The 27,671-nt window shown below is 41.8% G+C and overlaps 1 protein-coding gene across 1 annotated transcript; it reads right to left on the bottom strand.

Annotated features, from left to right (window-relative positions):
• Positions 1 to 18,793: 18,793 nt before the first annotated feature.
• Positions 18,794 to 25,891, bottom strand: SOX7 (SRY-box transcription factor 7). Its single transcript, XM_003758075.4, has 2 exons — positions 25,380 to 25,891; positions 18,794 to 20,430 (listed from the first exon to the last, which is right to left on the bottom strand). Exons 1-2 carry the CDS (start codon positions 25,615 to 25,617, stop codon positions 19,505 to 19,507), a joined length of 1,164 nt encoding a protein of 387 aa, XP_003758123.1. The 5' UTR covers positions 25,618 to 25,891; the 3' UTR covers positions 18,794 to 19,504.
• Between the last annotated feature and the right edge of the window lie 1,780 nt (positions 25,892 to 27,671).

Here is a 27,671-nt window from a genome sequence, read left to right as displayed (position 1 = left end):
TGTGGGCAGGGCCAGGTAGAGCCAAGTTGAGCCCTGGGGTGGAGCCTGAGAGACTGGAGGTGGGACCCTAGGGTTTGGAAATGGGGCCAGGTTTAGAAATGGCTTGGAGCCTACTGACAAAGGTGGGTGAGAGTAGAGGGCAGAAATGAGTGGTAGCAGCCACATAAGAAAGAGCAGGAGCAAAGGTTTAAGGATTATGAAGAACAGTCTTCAATTTCAAGACAACCCAATGAGAGGAATGCTACAATAAGGGACCTGAACTGAGGGCCTAATGAGGATGACGGCTTCTCTGCCATCACTGCATCCCACCGGAGGATCCCCGCAGCAGGACAAGAAAAATTAAATGGCAGACCAATCTACTTTAGCACCTCCATCTATTCTTTCATCCTTTTCCCTTTGCCTCCGGAGGGAGGAATTAAAAGCAAAGAAGAGAAAGATTGGAACATAGAATTATAGGATTTAGAGTCAGAAGAAAATTTTTAAAACTTTTTAAATAACTTGACAACTGTTTCAATATAATTTGTTTGTGATTCTGTGTACTTTATTTTGTGCATTTAAAGACATGATTCCGAGAAAGAATCCATAGGCTTTGATCAATCAGACTGCCAATGTGTGTTATGTGTGTGTATATAATACAAAAACAAAAGGTTCAGAATTTCTAACCAAATCTCCTTTTACAAGTGATGAAGTGGTCTTCCCAAGATCTTATAAGTGTCAGAGTTGGAATTTAAACCCAGATTTTAGGTTTACATTACCTTTTCAGAGTAGGAAGGAACATTATGGACATCAAAGATGGGCATTTGAGAGCTCCCTGAAATCCTTCCTGGCTCCCAGAATCTCTGTTCCCTGCATCCAAGTCTTCATTGATTTAATCTGTACAATGAGGGGATGGATGAGGTGTTCAGCCCTCATAAAAGGAACATCAGGGATCATCTCATCTCACAACCTCATTTTCCAGACGAGATACTGTCTTGCTTAACGCCAGCTAGTGGAAGAACTGGTCCAGGGGCCTTTTGTCAGCTCGGGTCAGGGAAGCGGGACATTTGCCTCCAGATCTTTCACCCCTGTCCCCATCAAAGCCAGGATCTAAATCAGACCCCAGAACCAAATTACACATCAAGCCCAAGAAAGACCTCTTGCTCTGAGTGATGTAGATCAGATTACCTGCAAGCTCCTGCAGATGGGCATTTCATTATGTGGCCACTCATCTTCAAGAGCCAGCTGTTGAAAAGCCCAAAGCTGAACCATCTACCTTGTTTCGAAGATGTCCCACCCATCCACAAACTGGTGGAAAGTACAACTCAGCCAGAAGACACAAATAGTTCAAAGCAAAGGCATCTAATGAACTAGCATAGTACAAAGAGTAGCCATAGAACCTGAAACTTGCTCTCCTCCAAATATGTACTATCAGTGGAAAGAGTGAATACAAGTAAGACTCAGGCAAGAGAATATGTTTGTGGGGAAAATTACTTCAGTTATCCCTGGACATGAAGTGATTTCTTCATGAAAAACTTCTTGAACAATGCCTGGGGACAAGAGGACCGGCTATTCTAGGTACCACTGCGTGGATGCTCAGTTGTTCAATAATGCAAGATGTCCCAGGGACCATTGAGAGCTACCATGTTAGTAGCTATTGGTCACAAAACAATTGCTTTCCCAAATTGCAAAGGTAGATTGGATCTCTATCAAGGGACCAGAGATCCATTGAAGGTTCTTATACTCAGCCATTCAGGACATCAAACATCCCTACCAACATGTCTGTCTGCCATGAAATAGGAATATGACAGAATGAGTGGAGACATCAGAGGGCTAAGGGGACATAATTATAAAACTCAACTTTCTACTGCTTCAGAAAATGGGCTAAGAGAGAGGAGCAGGGCAAATAGCAATAATAATAATAATGGCAACAATAATAATAGCTAATGTTCATGTGCCACTTTAAGGCTTGCAAAACATTTCACATATATTATGTCATTTGATCCACACAATCACCTTTGGAAATAGGTGCTATTCAGAACCAGGAGTACATTGTACACAGTAACAGCCACATTATGTGATGATCAACTCTAATAGCTCTTCTCAGCAATAGTAATCCAAGAAAATTCCAAAGAATTCCCTTTGGAAACTGATAGCCACACCCCAAGAAAGAACTATGAAGTCTCAGTGCAGATCAAAGCATACTTTTCATTCTTTTGAAGAGGAAGGATGATTGGGGGTTCCTTTTATTCTATTTCTTATTTCAAACATGACAAATATGGAAATATGCTTAATCTTAAAAAAAAGGAAAAGATGCTGTTATTAACATTTTACAGATGAGGAAACTGAAGCTAAGAGGTTAACGGATAACAAAGCTAGTATATGAGACAGGATTTGAACTCAGGTTTTCTGGATTCTGGGTCTTCCTACCCCTGACCCAAGAGAGCCAAGTCTATCTCCAAACTGGCTCCATTACTGGACCTGGATTTTCAGTTCACAAGTTCCTGCCTCACCATGTCATCAAATGCCCCTGCTCTCCCAAAGGAGCTATGGAGGATACTCTCTGACACTGGCCCAGCAGAAAGACCCCTTTTTTTGGATTCTAAAGGCAAAGAATTTCACAGAGGAAATAAATTCCGATTTCCCCATAGGCCAAGGTAGCTCCTACTTTATGGGGGTCCTCCACTGATGAGGCGTTTTTGAAACCTAAAGAGCTTTACCATCATAGGGAAAAGGGATGGTAGTCCTGAAAGGGCAAGATTCTTTGATTATATTTTGGTCCCATCCCTATTTCCTGCTCCACATCTGAGCCGGGGGACAGGGGCAGAAGCTGGGTGGAGGGAGCAAAACTTGGGAGCAGCCGCTCTATCTGGAGCTGTTATTTTTCTCCTTAGCTGGCCCCTTCCCTCAGATCAGCTCTCCCCTTGAAGGTAGGCCCTGAGACCATGGATGCAGAGGGAGGGGCTGCCTTATCAGGCAGGAAACACTAAGCTCTGGACACATCCTGCCCCTCTCCAAAGTAGCTCCCATCAGCAGGCCCCAGCAGGAAAACACTCAGCAGCTTGTCTCGCTCCTCCACCCTCTCTGCCTCCCCCCTCTTCCACTCCTTCTGCCTCTTCTTTATAGCCGAGCAAAACCTAGGAGGGAGGGGAGAGTCCTTGCTAAAATGAGTCCACTTTTGGTCCATTCTGGAATGACAAAGATCTGTTTTGTGCTCCACGGAACCCTGTCTCAGTCTCTTCTGATTCTTTTCTGTCCCTGCCCTTTCTTGGCCATCAATCAATCAACAAGCATTTATTAGGTACCTATTGTGTGCCAGGCACTGTATTGATGATCTCCAAAACTCTATCAACTGTCTCAAGACTGTCTCCTATTTTTCCTCTATGCCCCTCAGATGCCCTCCTTGGCACTGTTCATAAATGGAGTCTGACCCTCCCTTGCTTCCTGAGGGGAAGGGATATGCCAGGTTTGACAGGAATAAGAGACAAAAGGCATTTACTCCATAGGCTTCCTCTGTGAGTAAATCTTACTTAGAGGGTCTAGGTACCCTCTCTGAAGAATAAGTGTTTCAGATCTTAATCAGGTTCCCTTTCTTGCCGCCGGGCTGACCCTCGGCAGGGTTTGGTGGTGGGAGGTGGAAGGATTGGGGGTAGGGGAGGTCATGGGGGAGGGAAACAACAGCCCTTCCTGCTTACTGGAGCCTATGACTGAGCCACAGAGGTTCCAGCTAATTGATGACAGTGAAGAAAGTCATCACCTGTTCCCTGAAGCCTTGAGGAAACGGAGTCTCCTGGGAGCATACCTCACCCCTCGCCCCTTCCCTCCCCCACGGGCTTCCAGACAGGCCAAAATCCAAGGCCATTTGGGAAGGGTGAGGTAACCCTCATTCTTCCGGACTAGTATTTCAAGTGATAAATGTCATTTAAACTTGGGAAGCCATCTCTCTCTTTGCTAACTTCCCACAAGGCAGAACGATGATCACCTAACTGCAGCTAACACCCACTGTGGTTCCCTGAAAAGGAATAGCTTCATCTGTCCGTAGAGGACATTGATTCTAGTAGCTGTTGTCTACAGACCTCCAGGTCACCCCCCCTTTCTTCTTCAATAAGTTCAATACTTAGTTTGCAATTTTTGTCCCTGCCTGCCCTCATGTAAAGGGACTTCAAGATACATGTTGACTGTCCTTCAAACACTCTTAACTTCTCAGTTACTTAACCATCTCCCTTTCCATGAATGAATCCTCCAAGCCACCTCAGTCAACACAAAGTTTGTCCTATATATCACCAAATTCAAGAACTCTGAAAAACTCTTATTTTACTATAATCTATTGGCTAATCATCTCTCCCTCTTCCCTCCCAATTGTCTCCCAGGCCATTTCTTCTGAACTAACCATGCTTTCCTTTTTTCCTCCATCTTGACCCCTTAGTGAAACATTTAACTCTACACTGGAGAGAAGTGTTCTTTTGAATTTCTTATCGTTTTGGCACTGTACCTCGCCAAGCTTCAGTCTTTAACTCCCAGCTGCTTTTAGTCCCACACACATGCTACTGAATGAAATCACACAACAATTCTGATTCGGTCCACTACAAATTTATATTATCAATCTTAACTGGAAAGACTTGCATGAAATAATGGAAAATGGAATGAGTAGAACCAAGAAAATATCAATGTTGTTCAAAGAATAACTGTGAACAACCAAGTTTTTATGAATACTATAAATATTGAAATCAACTATAAATGACCTATAAAGGAAGATACAATCCACCTCCAGAGACAGAACTATTAAACAGAAGTATGGATATTATAGTTTTTCATATATTTATAAATCTGTGTCAAATAGTGACCCTCTCTAGTGCAGGAAATAGGAAGACAGTTTGGAATTTAAAATGTAATCCAAAAAAACCTTAGCAAGTTTTAAAAAATCTTCTTTTGAACTTTCATCTCTACTTTAGCCCTTTTTAGACTAAATTCCTCAAAAAGACCATTTAAGATAGAACCTTCAATTTTCCCTTCTCTCATTCTTCGCCCTTGTAATCCATCTTCTGATCTTATCATTCATTCCACTGAAACTTATCTTTCCACAGTTACCAATGATCTCTAACTTGCCAAATCCAATAGCTTTTTCTCCATCCTCATTCTTTCCAACTTTTCTGCGGTTTTTGACAGTGTTTATTATTCTCCTTGCTACTCTCTTTCCTCTAAGTTTTTAGGACCTCACTCTGTCCTGGCTCTCCTCCTCCACATCAGACCTCTCCTCCTCTTCCTTTGCTGAATTCTCTTCCAGATCACACCATCTAACTCTGGCTATCCCACAAAGTTCTTCCTTTAGCCATCTTCTCTTCTTCCTCTGTACTATTTCATTTGGTGAACTCATCATCTCTCATGGATTTAATTAGCATCTTTATGTTGCTGATTCTTAAATCTTGACCCAAACACTCTAGAGTGTCTTCTCCAGATGCTTTTCAGATATCTTGAGCTGGATGTTCAGTAGACATCTTAAACTCAACATATCCAAAATGGAACTTGGTATCTTTCCACCTAACCCTGTCCCCTCCTACCTTCCCTATCACTATAGAGGACAACAGCATCCTCCAAAGCCTCAGATTCCCAGCTCCTCACTACCTGTCACTCCTCCATAGCGGATCATTGCCATAATCTGTCCATCTCACTTTTTACAACATCTCTTCACTCTGCCTCCTCATATCCTCTGACACTGCCATCCCTCTGGTGCAGTCCCTCACGCTTGAACTTTTGTAATAGCCTGGTGCCGAATCTGCCTGTTTCAAGTCTCTTCCCACTCTAATCCATCCTCCATTTAGTCACTAATGGGATTTTTTCTAAAGCCCAGATCTGACCATGCTGCTCTCAACCCACTCCCCACTCAGTAAATTCTAGTGGTTCCCCAGTGCTTCCAGGATCAAATACAAAGTCCTGTGTTTGGCATTCAAAGCCCTTCATAACCTAGCTGTCTTTTATCTTTCCATTCTTTTTATACCTTATACCCTTCCATGTACTCTTTGATTCAGTAACACTGGTTTCCTAGCTGTTCTACAAGCAAAACACTCCATCGCTCTACTCCAGATATTTTCTCTGTCTGTCCCTCATGCCTACAATACTCTTCCTCCCAAATGCCGCCTATTGGCTTTCTTTAAGTCCAAAGTAAAATCCCATCTTTGACAAGAAACTATTCCCAACCTTTCTTAATTAAGAGCCTTTCTTCAGTTAAATGTTTCCTATTTATCCTGTATATCACATCTCTTCCATTAAATTGTGAGCTCTTTGAAGGCACCTCTTTTTGAATTCTTTGTACTTAGAACAGAACCTGGTACATAGTAGGCACTTAAAAAATATTTATACAATGATTGTTACCTATTCTATAGGTAATGAGGATCAAATGAGAACAAATATGTAAAAGCTCCTAGAGACCAGAAAGTAACATACCAATAGAAAAGAAAAAGAGGTAGCCTGGCACAATGGCTAGAGCGCTGAACATAAAATCAGAAAGCCCTGGATTCAAATCTTGCCTTGAACATTTACTAGTTCTGTGACCATGTGTACTTCATCTAGAAGATTTTGTTTGCTGATCAGTCAAATGAAAAAAGTACATATTAAGTCCTCAACAAATGCTTATTGACTTGACTCACATGATTTTTGAAAGAATGTAAATTTCTTGAGGGCAGAGACCATTTCCCTTTTATCTCCACATTCCCAACACCCAGACAAGAACGTAGTAGGCACTTAATAAATACAGGTTGTTTGGCTGAGAGTTAAATGAAATAATGTACATAAAACAATATATAAATGTCACTGTGGCTCCCTGAACAACTACTTTGATTTTTTATTAAAATTTCTTTCTAGAATCAGTATTCTACTACTCCCCCCCCCCCACCCTGCCCCTTTCCCAACTTTTACTTTACCATCTATGATGGCTAGGCTCTAAAGGCCAGGCTGAACAATAAGATTCTCTTTGCTCTGAAGATACTTTTTGGAGACTGCGACAATCCCATTTTCTAATTTTCCCTGATTAAGTCTCTTGTTTTGCTCCCCCCCAAAGCAATGGCACCATGGGTCTGATATTGAAAATGGAATTCATGATTCAGGTATGACTTAGACAAGAGAACCCCTAGAGCCCCATCCAGCTTGATTATATAATTTTATGATGGCTGCCCCAGAACTGCTTTGATGCTCTGTTATTTTTCATCTTTCAAGAATCACAGCTGTGCACAGAATTTCTGACCAGCTTGCCTTAGAAGAGGAAATATTCCCAGAGATTACAGTGTCCTAGATTAAAGACCCATGACAATTTGTAGTGCCCAGAGAACAGTGCAGAAGAGGGAGAAATATTCTACTGCTGACCATCTAACTCCTATATAATTATATTTAATAGAAAGTGCCCTGACTTTATACATTTCTTCAAGAATCTTTAATAAGTTCATAAATATTCTCTCACAGAGCCTCTTCCAATAAACATCTATGTGGGTTCAGAAAGACTAAGGAATTAGCAGCCCTATTTTTTCTCATTTTTTTCAAGTGGAAAAATTAAATTATTTTAACAGTGTCATCAAAAAATGACAGAACCAGCATCGGAATATCGTTGCCATCAAAATCTTCCACTTAGTTATCTTGAGAAAGACACTTTGCCTCTCTGTGTTTCAATTTCTTTACTTGTAAAAAGAGAGTGATTTTATGTAGGTAAAATTGCACTTATCTCACAGGGCCATTTATAAAGATCAAATTAGAAGGGAGGATGTTTTGAAGGCCGTAGTGGTAATAATGGGAGTGATGTGGTGATATTAGTGGGGTGATAGGGATAGGTGGTATGGCATTAATGGCCATAAGGCTGGGAGAGATGCTGATGACAGGGTAGTATTGGTAGGGAGGATGGTATTGATAGAGTAGAGACAGGATGGTGGTATTAATGTACGTGCTGGTAGTATTCATGGGGTTGCTTCTGGTGCACAGTGATTGTGATAGGGGGATGGCAGTGATGATGATGGTGATGATGAGAATGAGGTTAATGATGGTGACAGGGAAGAGGAGGAGGAGGATCCAGGAGATAGTAGTGGTGGCCATGGTGATGATAATGATAACAATGATAATAGTGGTTCGTTCAGCCATTTTCAGTCACCTGACCCTTTGTGACCCTATTTGGGGTTTTCTTGGCAAAGATACTCAAATGGTTTACCATTTCCTTATGTGGCTTGCTTAGGATCACCCAGCTGGTGTCTGAGGCTGGATTTGAATTCAAGTCTTCCTGATCCCAAGCCTGACAGTCTATGATGATACTCACTGCCCATGTATTCCCCCAGGAGAAAGTACCTACTATTTCAGTTCAGTTCCCTCACGAGTAAATGCTGGCTCCAATAACCTGCCTACTCCAAGTGTCTCACCTCCCATTACTCCATGCCATGAGTATTTTGCAGTCCGTCTCCACAGTTTAAAGAGATGATAGGAAGCTCTTGGAGAGGATCCCAAAGAGAAACATCACAAAATGATTAAATGATAATTCCAGTGACCCATGGCTTTATTAGTATGTATCATCTCCTTTGACAGAGGCAGGCTGCAGTGGGTCTACCATGTGTAAACTTAAAGAGGTAACTGAGTCTGGTAGAGGTCAAGTGGCTTTGCTCTTGGTAAGTTTGAGAGGCAGGATTTAAAAACAGGCCTTCCTGACTTCAAATCCAGGATACTACCATGAGGCCATCTCTCCAAAGGCCTACAAGGTAGTGTGAATGAGGACTGGGGGTAAAAGACCTAAAATGACAATCTAGAAAACAGAAACTAAGAAGTGACAGATCTTCAAGCATGTAATTAAAGAGTGCTGAGTCCTTGTTTCCCCATCTCCAATGAGGATGGAACAAGAATAAACAAGCTTATGCTGTGGCAAAAAAGGATTAATATTAGCTAAAAGGCAGAACTTTTTGACAATAGGACCTATTAAGCATTAATCTATCTTAGTGAGGGAAAGCTTCCTTCCCTGGAGGCTTTTAAAAATAAAATGAGAAGCAACAGCATTTGTCTGGGATGGCTTATGAAGCAGCTCTGCCTCTAAGGAACAAGGGAGATTAGATGACCCTTCTTCAAACCTAGAATTTTACACATTTTTTTTTTATTCCTGTCAGTCAGTAAAGCATTGATTAAGCACTTAATTTATGCCAGGAAGTGTGAGAAGGGCCAGGGATATAAAGGCAAAGACCAGGCTCTGCTTTCAAGGAGCTCACATTCTAATAGGAACAACAAGCAGACAACTATATGCAAACCACTATATACAGGATAAATAGGAAATAATCAACAGAGGGAAGGCTCTAGAATTAAGAGATATTGGGAAAGCCTTCCTGTAGAAGGTGGATTTTGGCAGAGACTTGAAGGAAGCCAGGAAGTGGAGATGAGGAGGGAGAACATTCCAGAGGGAGAGCATTTCAGGCGTGGGGTACAGCCAGGGAAAATATCCGGAGAAATGGAATGTCTTGTTCCAGGAACTGAAAAGAAGGCCAGTGTCATTGGGGAACTGAGGGAGGCAGGGAAGGAGGAGAGAGCAGGTTGCAAGAAAACTAGAAGGGGGTAGGGATGTCAAATAGAGTTTTGTATTTGATGCTAGAGGTGATGGGGAGTTACTGGACTTTATTGAGGTGTGATGTGGTTGGATATGCACTAAAGAATAATCACTTTGGCAGCTGAATCTATCCTCTGATAGACTGGAGTGCCAGGTCTACCCACCAGCAAGCTATTGCAATAGTCAAAGTGTGAGATGATGAGGATCTGCACCATCACCATCCGAGGAGATGTATTTGAGAAGTTGCCAGATGGATATCTGAGACTTCATTAAGTATCTGAGGCTGCATTTTACAGAAGATCAAACTTGTATTTAGTCAGGTGGCAAGATAAGTAGCATTATCACATTAGGGACGTCTCTGTAGTTGTCATTTCAGAGGAAATTAGAGCTTCTATCTCTACATATTTTATCCTTGGCAGAATGTCTTAATATAGTTTTTGCCTCAATTCTTGTAGCAATCTGATGAAACCTGTGGATCCACTCTCAGAATCTTTTTTCTATCTGAAAATATTTTTCAATTATTTTCAATCATTTTTCAATAATTCAATAAAATGCTAAGTTTAAGTTAGAATTAGGGATTCCATCCCTTTTTGAGAGAAAGAACTTCAAGTCTGCCTCTGAGGCTCAGGAAGAAGAGCAAGAATATGCCATACAATGGGGGAGATACATCTGAGAGAGCTCAGCAAGGAGCAAATGTGGAAAATCCGTGTGAGAAGATCTCTAGAAATATTGGCAATCCTGCATGCTAGAGGCTTGCATTATCCTTCCTTATGTGAACGCTCACCTCTTATAGACCTCCACATTTTCCCCACAAACATATTCTCTTTTGCCTGAGTCTTACTTGTGTTCACTCTTTCCACTGACAGTACATATTTGGAGGAGAGCAAATTTCAGGTTCTATGGCTACTCTTTTTACTATGCTAGTTCATTAGATGCCTTTGCTTTGAACTATTTGTGTCTTCTGGCTGAGTAGTAAAACTAACCACATCGATGGAGGCTCATGAACTTTAGTTTTGAGGGGATGAAGACTCAGCAAACACATTGAAATTGGAATGGCTTTTCTGGGTAATCAATGTGAAAGACAAGAGTGCCCTGCTGACACACTATATCCTCATTGCTACTAAAACTTTCTTCTGGATCCAAACAGAACAAGTCTAATCTCTCTTCTGGGTAACAGCCTTAAAAATTTAAAATAGCTATCAAATTCTTCCTCTGTCTTTTTTTTTCCTTCATAGACTAAACAACCTTTGTAGGGGAAGTTAGGTGGTACAATAGTTGGACTGCCAGTCCTAAAATCAGGCAGACTCATCTTCCTGAGTTCAAATTCAGCCTCAGACACTATTTGTGGCACCCTGGGCAAGTTACTTAATTCTGTTTGCCTCAGTTTTCTCATCTGTAAAAATAAGCTGGAGAAGGAAATGACAAAACATGACAATGTCCTTGCTAAGAAAATCCCAAATGGGGTCAGAAAAAGTTCGATATGACTGGAAACAACTGACCAACACCCATCTTTGTTCAACTAGTCTGCATATGGTACATTTTAAATGCCCTCAACCTTCTTTCATTGCCCTCAGATGGATGCTGTCTGGTTTATCAATGTCCTTCTTAAACTACAGCATCTAGAATTGGACACAACAATATTCTAGACCTATTGAGCAGACATCATCTCTTTGTTTCCTGAAGATATATAGACCTCTCTTATGCAATCCAAACTGGGATCAGATTTCCTGGCTTCTGGGTCACAATATTGACACATATTGAACTCAGTCCACCAAAACTCCCAAATCCAGACAACAGTCTGGAAAACTAGTCCAGACAACTAGTCTTGTCTAGTCGTATTTCCCCCATCTTCTATTTAAAAGTTGACTTTTAAAATTCAAATATAAAACTTTACATTTGACTCAATTATTAAATGTCATCTGATTTGATTCAATTTTAATTTATCAAGAACTTTTAAACTGTCCTAGCTTTGCGCCAAAAACAAATTTGATAAATAGCAATTTATTCCTTGAACAGAGGGAGTGAGGCAGGACAGTGTATAGAATGCTAGTCCAGGAGTCAGAAAGATTCAACTTCCTGAATTAAAATCTGACCTAGCTGTGTGACCCTGGGCAAGTTACTTAGTCTTGTTTGACTCAGTTTCCTTATCTGTAAAATGAGCTGGAGAAGAAAATGTAAACCATGACAGGATCTTTGTCAAGAAACCCTAAGTGGGGTCACAAAGCGTTGGACGTGACTAAAAAACAACTGAACGTTCCTTTAACACAATCCCTAATAATGTAAAATAGCACAGGGTCAAGCATAGTTCTCTGAGGATAGAGGATTTCCACTAGTAACCTCCCTTCAGGTTAATATGGAATCAGTCAAATCACTATTCTTTATGCCTATACATTCAACCAGTTAAAAAGTTAACTAATTACACTAATTTTTACTCCATGTATCTCCATCTTTTCCACAAATATCTCGTGACTTTACTAAATATTTTCTTTGGTTTTTGTCACCTTAATTTCCCAATATAGCCCTCCCTTCTTATAACAACAAAAAATAATCAAAAACTATTTAGCAAAACTAACCAACATATCAAAATATTACTTCATTTGATTCTCATAATAACCCTGAAAAATAGAGTGTTATTATTGTTCCTATTTTGAAGATGAAGAAACTGTGGCACAAAGCTAATAGCTGTTTGAGGTAAGATTTGAATTGAGGTATTTCTAACTTCTAGACCTGAAGCTCTATCCACTGAGCAACCTAGGTGCCGCCTCTAATCAAGTCCAACTATATACATGTGTGTCTGTATGCACGTATATATGTATGCATAATTCACACCCATGGTTCCTCTCCCTCTGCAACAAAAGGAAAAATGGTTTCTTCTCTCTCCTTTGGAGAATTATAACCCTGTATCAACAGAGCACAATGAGCATCCTCATAAGAACTGCACTCATTAGCCCATTACTCATTATTGCAATCATTGTAAGTTGTATGTATTTCTGGTTCTATTTACTCCACTGTGTGTGTGTGTGTGTGTGTGTGTTTTTTTTTTTTTTTTTTTTTTAGTGATTAACAGTTTTGAAACAACTTTCATGCCCAGTGAGGGTCTTATTTGATCCCCCACAACCTGTGAGGAAGGCAGATATGCCATTATTTTTCCAGTTTTAGAGTGAGGAAACGGAAGACCAAAGAGATTAGGTAATTACCCAAAAGTCAAACAAATGGTTAAATGGCAGAGCCAAGATGAGAACTCAGTTTTCCTGACTTCTAGTGTAGTATCCTTTCCTCCGGGAGGTTTCTCAAATAAACATAGGAGTTCTAATCATTATAAAACAGCTCAGCAGTCACACTGGTTGCGAGTTCCTATGGTGGGAGGTTTGGACTCGTTGTCCTTAGGCTCGGTGATGACACTGGCAGGCGTAAGAAGGGCTGGGGAAATCTGGCCAGCCCAACTAGTGTTTTGCAATCTGGGAGCTGGTTGAACCTCCTTCTGAGGTGGTGCTGGAGCTGACACATAAAGAATTCAAACATGCACATGTGTGCACACACACACACAATTAGCTAAGAATAGTAAATAATAGATTGGAAGCTATGTTGAGCTGAGCTATAGAACATTACATTAATCACAGGGACAAAAAAAAGGGACATTTCTGAATTGATAATAGAAGCAAGCAGGGGAAACTGGTCACTGATAATCCTGATCCAGGGAAAACCAGAGATGATCGTTTAAATCTGACCAGTTTTAGGAAACAATAGAAGCTGAGCCCTGGAAGGGACCTCAGAGATGCTCCAGTACAACCTCATTTAACAGATGAGGAGACAGATCCAGACAACAAAAGTGACTACAGAATTTGCCAACTTTTGTACTTTCGCAGACATCATCTAATTTTACTCTCAAAGCAATCTGGTGAGGTAATAATAGCTAATAATAATAATAGCTAGTGTTTATTATGGCACCTTATGGTTTGTGAAGCACTTTGCAACTATTAACTCATGTTATTCTCACAATAATCCTGGGAGAGAGGAGCTATTATTATCCCCATTGTACAGGTGAGAAAACTGAGGCAGGCAGAAGTTACTCAGAAGTGTCACCCAGTGGCTAGTTAAGTGTCTATTATCAAATCTGAACTCAGATCTCCCCAACTCCAAATCCCACCTTTCTACCCAAGAGATAGAGATGATATTATTGTACAAATGAGAAAAACCAGTGTCCCCCAAACTGAAATTTCTTCTCCAAGGTCATCTGTACAATGAATCAGTAGCCGAAGACTGATTTGAACTCAGTTCTGGATGGGCCCTGTCTCATTCTCTTTCCTCTGAAGCTCACAAGGGATCTATTGGTTTTATTCTCTCTCTTCAAGGCACCTGGGTGACAAGGTGAGGAAGGCAGATGTCTCAGCTTGACATAGGTTCCTCCTTAACTACGATGACAGACTAAAAAAGCATCCATCTTTCAGGCAGATTCTGTCGTCTTTCCCCCCTCCCCATTCAAAGAAAGGAAGGCAATCCTCCAACCTTCCCTTTCCCTCTCTACCCTCTGCATTATCTACACACACACACACACACACACACACACACACACACACACACACACACACGGCTGTCTCCCAAACCTTACCCAGGTACCTGGGAGGAGTGGCAGGGAGGGGAGGGAAGAGGGCCCTTCCTTTGAGATCTTGTCTTCTCTTATAACAATGATGTAAGCTCCCAGAAAGCAAGGGTTGTCTTTGTGTTAGAATAAATGCTAATTGAATGACTAATTGACCAGCAGGAAACAGCCCCAGGGAAGCTGGGAGTTCAGAGTAGGACATAACCAGTTCCTTCTTGATTATTCAAAAGCCAGGAAATTGGACTTTTTGTTCCTTGTGTAAATTGAGTCTAATAAAACTACTAAGAGACACTTCAGTCAAAGAAAGTCCAAATCAAGTGGAGCTCTCACTGAAGAGACCAGGCTTTGCATGCTGCCCGGGATACTTATTTAGATTCTGTTAGCCTCCTTTCCTCAGGTGTAATATGGGTATAAGAATGCCTGTAGCACCTCTCTCAGGGTTATTGTAATGATCAGATGAGATGATCTATGTAAAATTCCATGTCAGCTATTATTGTTCAGAATGGGTTCCATTCTTTAATTGTCCTGTTTCTTAAAAGGTTACCAAAACTAATCAAACCTTACAGGACATTTAGGATTAGACCAGGATTCTTCTCATAACTACCTTTCACCAGCAGCCTAAGTGCTCTTGCTGCTACTGCCAGCTCAGGTGGTACAAAGGGAAAGAAAAGGGAAGTGGGGCATGTATTCCTCTGAAAGATAAGTGAGGAGGTGAGGTATGAACAGGGACCTAGAAGTCTGCCTTTGGAGGATTCTACTGTGTCCTGGCCCCTGAGATCAAACTGCCTTCAGGTGAAACTTTGGAGAGGTCTCACCTCTTGGCAATCAGCCCTGGTAGCCACAGCCAGGTGAGTCTATCAAAGATCCAGGAGCCCTCTGTTTGACCCAGCCCTGAAGTGGATTGTCCCAACAACCAAGACTATAAGTTTCATAAGGAGCTGGCCCAGACTGAAAAAGCAGAAGCAAATTGGGTAGGGATTCTGCAAAAAGAGAAAAGAAAACGCCCATTGGTCCCATATATGCCTGACTACCTTTGAATTTGAATCTATTCTACCCTGAGAATCCTATAGGTGTGCAAGGGGATAGATAGTTTGTCCCCAAGGTTGGGGGATGGGGAAGGATTGTTTTGTAACTATTGTTCTTCCTTTAATTTTTTGGTAAATTCCCACCTGTAAAAACTAATTGATGCTGGCTAGTTATTGGACACTGGGAAACACAAATATGGAGATTTTAAGAGCAACACCAGCAGAAATACTGGCTCCTTAGATGATCCATTGCCTTCCGAGAACCCACAATGCCATTCCAGAGGGTGCCCTATGTAACAATCATCCACAAACACAAACATTTCGCCAAAGAACAAGAGGATTATATCTTCTTTGATCAGTTTCCTCAACTGTAAAATGGAGATAATAATTGTACCCACTTCCCAGGATCACATGATATAGTTGATTATAGTAAAGCACTTAGCCCAATGCCTGGTACATAGTAAATACTATATAAATATTAGTTGTTTTTGTTATTGTTTAAGAAACTGAAGATTTCTGTTAAAGACTATTTTTCAAGAAGTATGTATATGGGTATATAATATACATAGAGGATGACTCATAGACTAAGACTTTTGGGACACCTTCTACTTGTTTGTATGTAAGTAAAATTTAATAAGGTAGTTATAAAATTTCCCTATTTGTATACCCTTTTCTATTTCTTTTTTTCCTCTGTTCACTGAACAACATTTATGGACAATCATTTTTCCTATATATGACACTATATTCATTTTTCTCAGGATGGAGGGAAGGGGAATGATGACCAGGGAAGCTGAAGGAGCCGTGGAAGAACAAAAAGGGAAGAAGAGTACAATCTCTTCCTATTACCACCAGTCTCTCTTGTGATTTCCCTGAGGACCAAAAGATCGATGCAATGACAACCGCCACCATGAATACCAACACGCCACTCTACTCCCATAGTGAGCCCCCAAATCAGAATAGATTTATCTGAAGAAGCAATGGTTTCTAAATAAACAGAAGCTTTAAATATCCTTTCCTCTGTCATTCCTGTCCTCCCACTACCATCCCAGACTGTCCAAAAATGTGGACATTGTTCTTCCAGTCAGCAGATGGTGCTGTAATCTATCATGGTTAGCCAGGTGACCCCTAATGACAGTGACTCACACATATAGGATCATAGGTTTAAAGCTAGATTGGCCATCAGATCCGATCCTCTCATTTTAAAATTGAGGAACTGGAAGGTTAGTGATTTTTCTACAGTCAAACAGCTCAGAAGCTTCAGAGGGAGGATTTGAACCCAGGTTCTCTGGCTCCAAAGTCATTATTCTGTCTACTTGCCACAATGCTTCAGATAGAGAATACTTTAAAGTTAGGAAAATATTTCCCCTACAGCAAATCTATGGGGTAGATATTATATATTAAAATCACCCCCAGTTTATAGAAAGAGAACTGAGAACCCCCAAAAAATAGGGATTAGGTAGTTATGAAGGGTTGAATTGGGCTGGATTATAACCCAAGTTGTCTGATCCCAAGATCATAGATTTAGAGATCTTAAAGACCATCTAGTCAAACCCAACTCTCCCATTCTACAGATGAGGAAACTAATTCTGTATTCAATGTTCTTTCTACCTTTCTCCTCCCTTTTTTCCCAATCATTTGCTAATTGATCCATTTTTATTTTAATTTCATTTCCACACTTCCCATTTGTTCTTCCTTGTTTTCTTTTTACCTTGTTGCATTTATGGTTCATACTATGTAGTTGGATACAGCCATAAAATGCTCTGTAGAAACCCTAAGCCTGGACAGACTGATCTCAACAATAGAAAAGCCTAATTTTGGCTGACTCATTACATGACCTTAAGTTGGCCACTTCCCCTCCCTAAGTCCTAATGACTGACACTGTGCAATAGGATAGAAGAATGATTGAGCTCCTCCTGAGCTGTGGGCAAGAAATGGCCCATAAAAATGTCTACAGAGCTCCTTATAGCTATAAAGTACTATTAAAATGATGAATAATTATTATCATAATTGAACAGTAAGTACAATGCCAATTTGGGCCTTCCCAGGACTTACTTCTCAGCACAGCAGGACCTAAGGAAAACAAATCATTGAATTCAAGTAAGTTTTATCTCAGTTACTATCTTGTGGAAGGAAAAGACTCAAGACCTCACCTAGAGCTTTATTGGTCATAAAAAAGTATTCTACAAGGAATATATACCTCTTAATAACTAGAGTAACTATCCAGAAGTAAAATTAGCTAACTCAGAAAACCTCCTCTTTGCCTGATTTTCTAGTCAAGAACACTTGACAATTTATTCCGTATGATACAGGGAAAAGTTTTGTTCAGATAAATTGGAGTTGTTATGGTCTCTGGAATACTCTCCCAGTCTGAGCTTCTGTGAATTTGTTTGTGCTGTGTATATACACACATACACACACATACACACACACACACACACACACACACACACACACACACACATACACACACTAATCAAGCAAAGATGATTTTCCAATCTAAAATTATACTATTGGTTTATAATTTCAGGTGACCTTTTTAGTTTGAAATATGTGTATACACACACACACACACACATAATAATCTCAATTCACTTTGAATGTGCAAATTCCACTGAAGACTTTATAAGACTCATATTAAATAGCACATAAGAACAAAGTCCTTATAAGAAAGAGTTTCTTCTCATGTGCTTCTTAACGTTTTATTTCAGACCAATGTTAATGCCACTCTTTCCAGGAGAATGTGCTGGGATTTATAGTTTTATCTGGCTTTATAAAATACCACAGCAGTTGTAAATATACCACAAATATTTTATTTTTTAAAAAAGTTGACGTAGAAAAGATTTTGACTAATAGTACATACAAAAGTTGCACACAATAAACATAATAAATGTTTCTCTCATGAAAATCATATTTTTGCATTCTGGAGGGCAAAATTCAAATTCAAATGATAAAATCATCATGGTAAAAAAAAATTGTTTATTTAAATTAAATATTTTTAACAAACTCATATCTACACAGCTGCTCCAAAGCAAACATCACTTTTATAAAAGATGGAACATTTTAGCTTAATAACTGTAGTGTTTAAAAAGATAATACACATTCAAGATTGCACATCAGTCAATCGTAGCTACAACTATTTATTATTTATCATCAAATTTCATATGCAGTAATAACATGAAGATTAATCATGTTTTATAATTGATTTACAATAAAACTTTTCATGGAAGAGAAAAAGAAACTTTAACAATACAAAATATGGGGGAAATTGAGGAAGAATATATAATCATTTACAGGTTCCTGATAAGCAATAATACACTGAAATTGAAAGACAATCAGTGGTCTTGTTGCTCAGTGTTGAATATATTCCTTCAAAGGAGACTTTGAAGAAGGCTGGAAATGTCTATAGGATGAAAACAGGGCTCATAAAATCTTCCAGAGAGGGTGAGTATATTTCCTTGGGAGGCAAAGGAGATATAGAGAGAAAGAGAAAGCAAGCAAGACAGAGACACAGATAAGAGAGGAAGGGAACCTTCCTATACAGAGAGGACTATAACAAAATATGGTACATAGATCCCATGAGTTCCGACAGTGGAAGAAAGTAAGTCTGTTTGGTCCTAACCTGCTTCACAGACCTTCTGGTTATGACAGGCTTGGGGTTTTGGTGTAGGTATTCCAGAACATACTGTTTGTGTGTGTAACATAGGTATATGAGACAATCCAAGGATCATCTTCGGATACATAAGTGATTATGTCTGTTTTCATGGATTTTTATATTTCCATCCACAAATATATAAAAACTACCTTTAGTTAATTGATCTTTCTTTCACCTTTGCTTTCTTATTTTCCATAAACCTTTGATTTCCAAAATCCCAGCTGCTGTCGTTGTTCTGGTTTGTGGGTTTTTTTTTTTTTTAAGTTGGCACTGCAAGCCTGTGTCTGGGGCAGGGAAATGAGCACAATGGATGGATTCCCAAAGATGGAGTGGAGCTGTCATTTTTCATACGATGGGAAGAGAGAAAAGTCAGAAAAAATTTCAGTCTTACATAGCCTAAGTAGGAGACTTACACTGCCACCTCAGATAGTAGAGAGAGAGTCAAGAAGCCAGGTTCTCAGAGAGGATGTTGAAGAAAAGTGGAACTAGTCAAGTTGCAAAGAAGGGAAAGCGGATCAGCAGAGGTTCATTTCTCTACAGGACGAAGCGGACCGGACCGGCCAGCTCAGACTGGGACCCAGTGGGAGGGCACGCTCCGCGGCGCACGAGGAGGCAGGCGGCGGTAACACTGTTTAGTCTCTGCACTCAGCCAAGTCGGCACAGAGGAGAAGGCCGGCAGCTGCCCGGGGCCCCGGGGCCTAGGAGACGCTGTAGCTGTTGTAGTAGGTGGCTGTGGCGTCAGCCAGAACCGAGATGAGGCTGGTCTCTGTGGGCCCCCCTGGTGTCACCTGGGAGGCGGGTCCACTGACACTGATGCCCCCCGTGGAGTCTGGATGGCCGGGAGTGTTCAAATACTGGTCAAATTCATTCCGGTCCATGTCCCCCAAGAGTTCCACCTGGCTCAGTTGATCTAGGGCATCAAAACCTGGGTGCTCGGGGGGAGGGGAGAGCTGGCCCAGATGGGCGTGCAGGTTGGGGTGGAGGGCGTGGAAGGCAGGGGGGGAGTAGTATGCTGGGGAAGGCGAGCAGCTGGTCACAGAGGGGATCATGGAGACGCCCGGGGACTGGGTGAGGGCAATGGAGCCCAACGCATGGTTACAGTGGAGGGGGCTGGGCATATATTCTGGAGAGTACGTAGCTCCTGAGATGTGTGGGAGCCGGTGGGAGCGAGAGTGCTCTTCCTGGCAGGGGGAAGAGAAGAAGGTCTGCTCAGGCTCCAGGACATCCAAAGGAGACATTTCTGGTGGGGTGGGCAGCCCGAACGGGTAGGCATCCACACTGCTGGTGGAGCTGCTGCCACTGGTGCAGCTGCCGCTGGGCACCTCCTGGTAGCAGCCCCGGAGGCTGGGAAGGACCGTAGCCGGGGAGTACTCACCATGTTCCTCCTTCTCCCCCACAGAAACCCTGCCGCCACACCTCTTGTCCGGGAGGGAGTTCTGGTCCCGGGACAGGCTGCTCAGCAGGAAACCTGGGTCCACCCGTTTGCAGATGCGCTTGAGCTGCTTCTTTCTACGAGGGCGGTACTTGTAGTTGGGATAATCCTGCATATGCTGTACCCGGAGTCTCTCAGCTTCGTCCACATACGGCCTCTTCTGGGAGAGGGTCAGAGCTTTCCAGGACTTTCCTGCTCACAGGAGGAGAAGAGGAGGCCATTTTTAGAGTCCTTTACAGTGTCAGAGGTCAGGTCTTTGAAAATCCCTCTCCCACACAGTTTGCACCATCCAGCTCTCCCACAGGCCGTCACTGCACCACCCAGAGCTCGATCACACCACTCTCTCACAACAGAGAAACACAAACAAGGCACTTCGCATGCCCTTCCCAGACACCCCACACACACTTCCCACCACAAATGCTTCACACGCAGCGACAGAACCCTCACCTCTCATATTCCTCCTTCCACTAACACTCCCCAGGAAAACCACTGACACGCACACACACTACTCACACATCATCTCAAATACAAAGGTGAGTATCCTTTTCATACTGAAAGACCAGCTGACCTACCTGGAGCTAAAATTATTTTAAAAATTCATCTAATTAAGATCCTTCTTTCATTCAAGTGTTCATTCTAATCACTCTAGAACTTAAAGTCACTGCCTGCCTTCCTTACTAAATGTCAATGATTATGTGGGTAAATATTAGCTATTTTACAAGCAGGAAATTTCAGACATTTTACAAGCAGGAATTAAGACTTAGTGAAGGCATAGAGTCCTACTTGAGTTAGAGAATTGTCCTGAAGAAAAATATGGATTCAGAAATCTCATGAAGGTGGGCATTTCTTCCCAATTATGAATATTAAAATTCATCCATGCCATCTTGAGTATAATAAATGATTGTCCTTCACAATTGAAAGGAAAACAGGATTCTAATCCATGAATGTGCTGGTCATTCTTCCTTAACAGGACATTACCCTGTCTAGATCCATATGAAGACTGCAACCTGTATTGCAACCATTTAGCTTGCCTTTTATATATGGGTTTATGGATGCTGGGTTGGAGACAAATTAATTCCATAATCTATACCACAAGTAACTAGATATTTGGCTTCAGAAGCAGTCGTTTCATCTCCCTGGGTTCACTTCCCTTGTCATAAAAATCAAGCTACTGAAAAAACATCCAGTTTAAAAATATACTTCTTGCAAGAATGCTTCCCTGATTAACCTGACCCCACCCAATGCAATCATCTGGTCTAATCTCCCAATTTTATGGATGAAACCAAGTTCCAAAAATATTAAGTCACTTGCTCCCTTGAAATCATACGGTTGGTTGAAAACTTTGCACTGTAACAGCTTAGGTATTGACAGTGGCAGGCAGAGTGACCAGGAAAAGTCTTAGTAGAAACATAACTAAGAAAATACTTATCCTACAAAGTCATTCAATAAACATTTATTAAGATCCTGCTATGTGCCAGGTAACTGTGCTCAGTGTAAGAGTGGCAAAAGACACCCTCTGCTGGAAAGGGACAAAGTCTAATGAATTCCTCTCCGCCTTTCAGAGAATTTGCTCCCCAAGCAAATAGCTCAGAAAATCAAGTCTTCAAATACAATCGTTTAGTTACTAAGACAGAGGCCTAAGCACTGGGAAAAAGCATATTGATTGTAAATATGATCTGGAACTGTGTTCATTGCTGGGAGGGTCTCCCAAAGAAGAAACTCCCTCTACCAATGAAAACTAACACTTTGCTATTTACAGCCACAGAGAGCTGCCTGTGACAGAGATTGTGATGTGTCCTAGCATGGAGAGGCAGGTTTTGAATCCAAGTCTTCCCAGCTCTGACACCAGCTTTCTATTTCCTACTCCATAGGTGTCAAAAATGTGGTCCACAACACTCCTAAGTATGACCTGAACTAGATTAAAATGTATTGGGGAAATACTTAACAAAATAATTTTTAAATAGACAATATTAAATTTTAAAACTAAGAAAACATGTGATCCACAAGGATCCTTATGTATAGATTAGTAGCCCTTATTTCTATTTGAGTAGACCTCACTACTCTACATCACAACTAATTCTTGTTGTAAATATAATTACTAAAATACAGTAAACTACAGGAAGTGCTGTAGGTTGATAAGAGCACTGATGTGATAGAAAATACTTTGGATCAAGAGATGAGAGATCTAGACATCTGACTTTCAGTTCCAGCTGTGCCTCTAACTACATCTTTGATGTGGGCAAGATATTTGATCTCTTTGAGACTCAATTTCTTTAACTGCAAAATATGGAGAGCTTAAATAACATGATGTTTAAGTTCCCTTTATATTCTAAAATCCTGTTTCTAAAATTGTGTTTCTACCCTATTAGGTAGTACTTCTTTAATTCAAAACTCTGTGAATTCTGCTCCTAAAAAATTAGTTACTGAAGAAGCATTTTTCATCCAAGCTATTAAAAGAACTTTTATCACCTGAGAGCCCCTTAAGGGTAATGCAAATACAGGATGCCAACCAGACAAGGGCATTTTTTTAGCCATCCGGTGCCAATCTAAGCGCTGTGCTTTGCCTTTAAATGTTTGTTGAATTAATACAATGAATTGTAGGCACACTCTACTTGATTTAATCAGGAAAAATACTAAAGAAATGAGAAGTGGTCTTGGCCTGAGATTTTCCTAAAGACCCTTCTAGGTTTGATCCAACCATTCATTCAAAATCATAGGTTGAATTTATGCAGAGTATTTCATTAAATTACAAGCCCGGTCATTTTTCTCCAAATTATTCATTCTGGATCTAAACAAGGAATGAGGAGTGGATGAGTGAAAGCTGGGAGCTAGCAGGTGTGTCATGGTTCAATTAGAACCTCTGAATTAGAACTGATTTGTCCTGCCTTCCACTAAAAGTTAGAAATGAGACTCAGGAGACAAAGCTTTTTGTCAGTTGAATTTATCCAGCAAAAATGAGGTTATTCAAGAATTTATGTCATATGAAATAGTCAAAACTCAGGGGGAAGAAGGAAGCTGTCTGTCCATCAGATCCAGATCAAAATTGGAAAGAGATCTGACACCTTTCTGTTTTAATCACTAAAATAAAACTCCAATTTTACAAAGTCTCTGGTTCAAGAATTAGAAGCAGTGAATCATAGAATATGCATACAGAATTAAAAGGAATCTCTACTCTTCCATTCGAATGACATAGGCCTTAAAATGAAAGGCAGCAAAAAGAAAAAGATTCTCCTTCCCCAGGAATAGAAATATTTGAGCACAGTGTATAAAACAGAGAAAGCCCCTATTCTTTTGAATATATATTTAAAAAGAAAGAAAATCAAACTCCACTTTTAAATTAAAGCTCTAAACAGGGGTTTTTAACTTGGAGTCAGGATCTTCCTGCTTTTTAATATTTTGATAACTATATATCTCAGCATAATTGTTTTGTGATCCTAAGTAATTTATTTTATGCATTTAAATATATTATTTTAAGGGTTCCATAGGCTTCACTCTACTGTCCAAGTGTTGACTATAACACAAAAAAAGTCTGGAATTTAAGATCTAAACAAACTCAGCCTTTCATCTTTTGAGAAAGGGACTAAAAGAACAGTCTCTTTTCCCTTTCTTCATCTTCCTCTCTCAAGCACCTTTCATTAAATCTGAATCTTCCTCCGACTCCCCACGGCAAAGTCCCAGCATAGAAGTCTCCCTCCAGCCCACATCCTCTTGGATCCTCTTCATAAACTCAATCCAAATCAATCCGCAAATCGGATTCCACACCCCTACTCTAATCTACAAATTCGGGTAACGAATATTGCCAGATTGTGCGTGTTTCCTTTCCCACTCTAAGAATATTTTTGTAATTAGTAATTTATAAATGTTTACCCCCCAATGTTACTCCATTGATAATGATGCTTGTTATTATTTAAACTGTAACAATATTGCAAATAATGTGTAAGGAATCATTACTTTCCCGCTCATAAATGCCTATTAGTCATCTAGATTGACAGCCGATCCATTTCCCTCCGTGTTTCGGTTACAAATCTTTTCCGTCCTTCTCGGTGGATTCATTCGTGTTCTTATCTTTGTTTCCAGACTGCCAAAAACAAGAGCTGCCCCTTGAACTTTGGGGGATGCGTAGCCCGCTTTGGGGAACTATTTACCGGTATTTTTGTTAATTAGCACCACGCAGCACTCGGCCCTCTAGAGCCCTCGGGATAGGAAGTGAGTGCCATGAACAGCCTAAAGTTCCTGAGATCTGAGATTCTCACCTCTCAAGCCAATCTCTAGCGAGTACAGTAGTTCGATTTACTCCTCCACTTCGAGACAGGGATTTTTTCCCCTTCCTTTCCCCCCACAAAGCTTAACAGTGGCTGGCATACAGCAAGCGCTTAATAAAGAAGAGGCCGCTATTTTATGCAGACCCAAGAGATGTCTTATTTAGTTCTTCAAGCCGTAACTAAACTATGTCGAAAGTTCTTTCTCCTTCTCCCCGGGTCAGGTTATTTCCCATCTCCTAGAAAACACGCTTTCAAATAAATGCCTCCATTCTCATTGTAGATCCGTAAGTTCACTGTATTTCATTAAACATTCGTACAATAATTGTATTTGTTTCCCACACATACGCCCGTATATTTCCTAGGATCCCAAAACATATGGACACAATAACTATTCCCATATTTCCCAAATCTGCAGACTCTTAGGACACACACACACACACACACACACACACAACTTTTGGACTCTAAGTCCAGCATGTGTTCACCTTCCAAGAAACATCTCTTCATCTTCAGCCACCTCCACTGCCCAATACTTCCATCTCACCTTTTCCTCTCTCCTTCTCCCTGTCCCTTTCTCCCTCTCCTTTTTTCTCCCTCTTTCTCTCTTTCTCCTTCCCTCCCCCCACCTCTGTTTTTGTGTGCGTGTCTCACTGTCTCTGTCTCTGTCTCTGTCTCTCTGTCTCTCTCTCTGTCTCTGTCTCTCTCTCTCTCTCTCTCTCTCTCTCTCTCTCTCTCTCTCTCTCTTTCTCTCTCTCTCTCTCTCTGTTACACACACACACACACACACACACACACACACACACACCCCGCGCACGCGGTGGGTAGCAGCACAGGACAGGATTTAGGAAGGGGGCTTGGAGGATTCGCTCCTGTTCTTACCCAGCATCTTACTGAGCTCCGCGTTGTGTAGGTCGGGGTTTTGCACTGCCAGCCGCTTCCTCTCGTCCTTGGCCCACACCATGAAGGCGTTCATGGGCCGGCGGATGCGACTCTCCGAGCTTTTATCCCCCGGGCTACGATGGGGTGCTGGGGACGCCAGCCCGTCGGAAAGCTCCCCGTCCAAAGCTGGGCATTCCAGCCCGTCCGGCCAGGGGTACGCGCCCAGCAGCGTGGCCATGGTCACCCAGACTGCTCGCCTCGCCCTGACCTCCTTAGTTAGGGTCGGCCTAGGCTCTGACCCTCCGGCGCCAGCAGCGCAGCTCACAGGCTGGCTCTCTCGGGTCAGGTCGGGGGCACCCCACACTCGGTTGCGGCGGCCGGCCTGCCCTCTATATATCAGCTCCCGGGCTGTCGCTTCCTCCAATGACACTTAAAGGTGCAGCGGCTCCTCCTTCCATTCCGGCTAACTATGCCCCCTCCCTGAGGGCCTGGGCCGGAGGAGAGCTGCTCTGACCTGCCACGGCTGGGGGAGGTGGAGAAATAGAGGACGGACACACCTCCAGGACTAAGCAGTCCCCTCCCCGCCCCACCCCCTCCGAGCCCGTCCCGTTTCTCTGGGCTCCAGCTCGCGGGTGGATCTTCCAACTGCAGAGCCGGCTGCTCCATGAGTTTCTCTTCTTCCTAGTCCCACTTGCATCTGAAACAAACTTTTTTCTTTTGGCCTCAACCCACGGAAAGACTCGCGGGCTTGAAAGCAATAGAATTATTACTCCCTGATCGTGTTCAAGACCCTTTGGCCCTCTGGACCTCCGTTTCCTTGTCTGTAAAATGGACATAACACCCGTACTGCCTTCTTCACTAGTTGTATAAAAGAATGAATGGGCAAATCAATCATCATTCATTTGTAGCAATTCACAGCAATTTCCTATGTACCCGTCACTGCGGTAAGCCCTAAAAATGAGAACCAAACTATTATTTCCACCCAGAAGTGGATGGTGGAGCTCTCTAAAGAGAATTTTAAAACTGCCCACTATGCGCAGAGCTAGGCTAGGCGTTAGAGGACTTTTTTTTTTTTTTTTTTTTGAGCAGTTCTCCAGGGTCTTTCCCCAAGATGGGCTAAAAAAAAAAAAGAACAGATCAGAGGCTCAGAAATAGTTTTCTTCCCACTGCCCTCTCCCCCAAGCCTTACACCCCGCCCCCCAGAGACCAGGAACTGAGCATCTTCAGCCCATTTCCCGAAAGCAGAGCTCTGATCCCTAAGTGCACTCACTGTCACAGACTCGGTATTAGCAAATACCACGAGTATCTGAGTGATATCGGGGACTGGGAGGGGACATCCCACTAAACCTCCATTTAGCCACCAACCTAAGCAAAAGCAGTACCCGCCAAAATGCCAGGCCTAGCTGAATCCCAGCACAGTCAAAGATTTCCAGTAAGATACATAAGTGTCTTTGCCTCCTCACCCCCCCCCCAATTCGTGAGTTGTGCTGAGCCCTGTTTTTCAATTTAAATCAACTCAACGACAATATTAAAAAGAAAGAAAGAAAGAAAGAAAGAAAGAGAGAGAGAGAGAGAGAGAGAGAGAGAGAGAGAGAGAGAGAGAGAGAGAGAGAGAGAGAAGGCCCACTGAAACTATCAGAACAGGAATAGATGTTTATTTTCTAAAGAGCAAAACAGGCAGGACAACTCTATTTTTCAAACCAAACCCAGAAGAACACACTTCCTTTGGTACCGTCAGTCTTCGTTACTGTCAGTGTTTGTGTAGTTTAGATGTCAAGTATCCCCAAATGATACTTCACCTTTTCTACTCTTGCAATACTTCTCTTTTCTCTGTGGATCTGAGGTGGGATCCTACCCCAATCTGATGCCAGAGTACTCAGGAGCCAAGAGAGCCTCATCATTCTCTACCCTGGGGCCAGTGCTTACAATTATTGGGGAGTGGAGGGAGGAAGTGAGGAACTCTGAAACTTCTATCTGGGTTCCATACTTCATGGGTGTTCTTATAGGAGACCCCAGATCACTTATCTGCGAGCAAGAAGTGTCCATTCCCGGAGGGGATGAGAGGTGAGGAAGTGGGGTTTCAATCTCTCATTCTCTCTCTCTCATTTTCTTTTTTCTGCTTTTTCATTTGGCTCTCTCTCTAGGGAGATTTTCAATTCCTTCCCATTCCCATTCCCATTCCCATTCCCACTTATGTTCTCTCAGTGTGAAGTCAGGCTTTTCCTTTCTAAACCTACCCTTGCATCCTTCTCTAAACCACACTCTCTCATCCTGGGCAGTGGTCATCCCTGC

The sequence above is a fragment of the Sarcophilus harrisii genome, chromosome 2 (assembly GCF_902635505.1).
Source record: "Sarcophilus harrisii chromosome 2, mSarHar1.11, whole genome shotgun sequence".
In the NCBI taxonomy this organism is placed as follows: Eukaryota; Metazoa; Chordata; class Mammalia; order Dasyuromorphia; family Dasyuridae; genus Sarcophilus; species Sarcophilus harrisii.
This window is presented reverse-complemented; position numbering and strand designations above follow the sequence as displayed.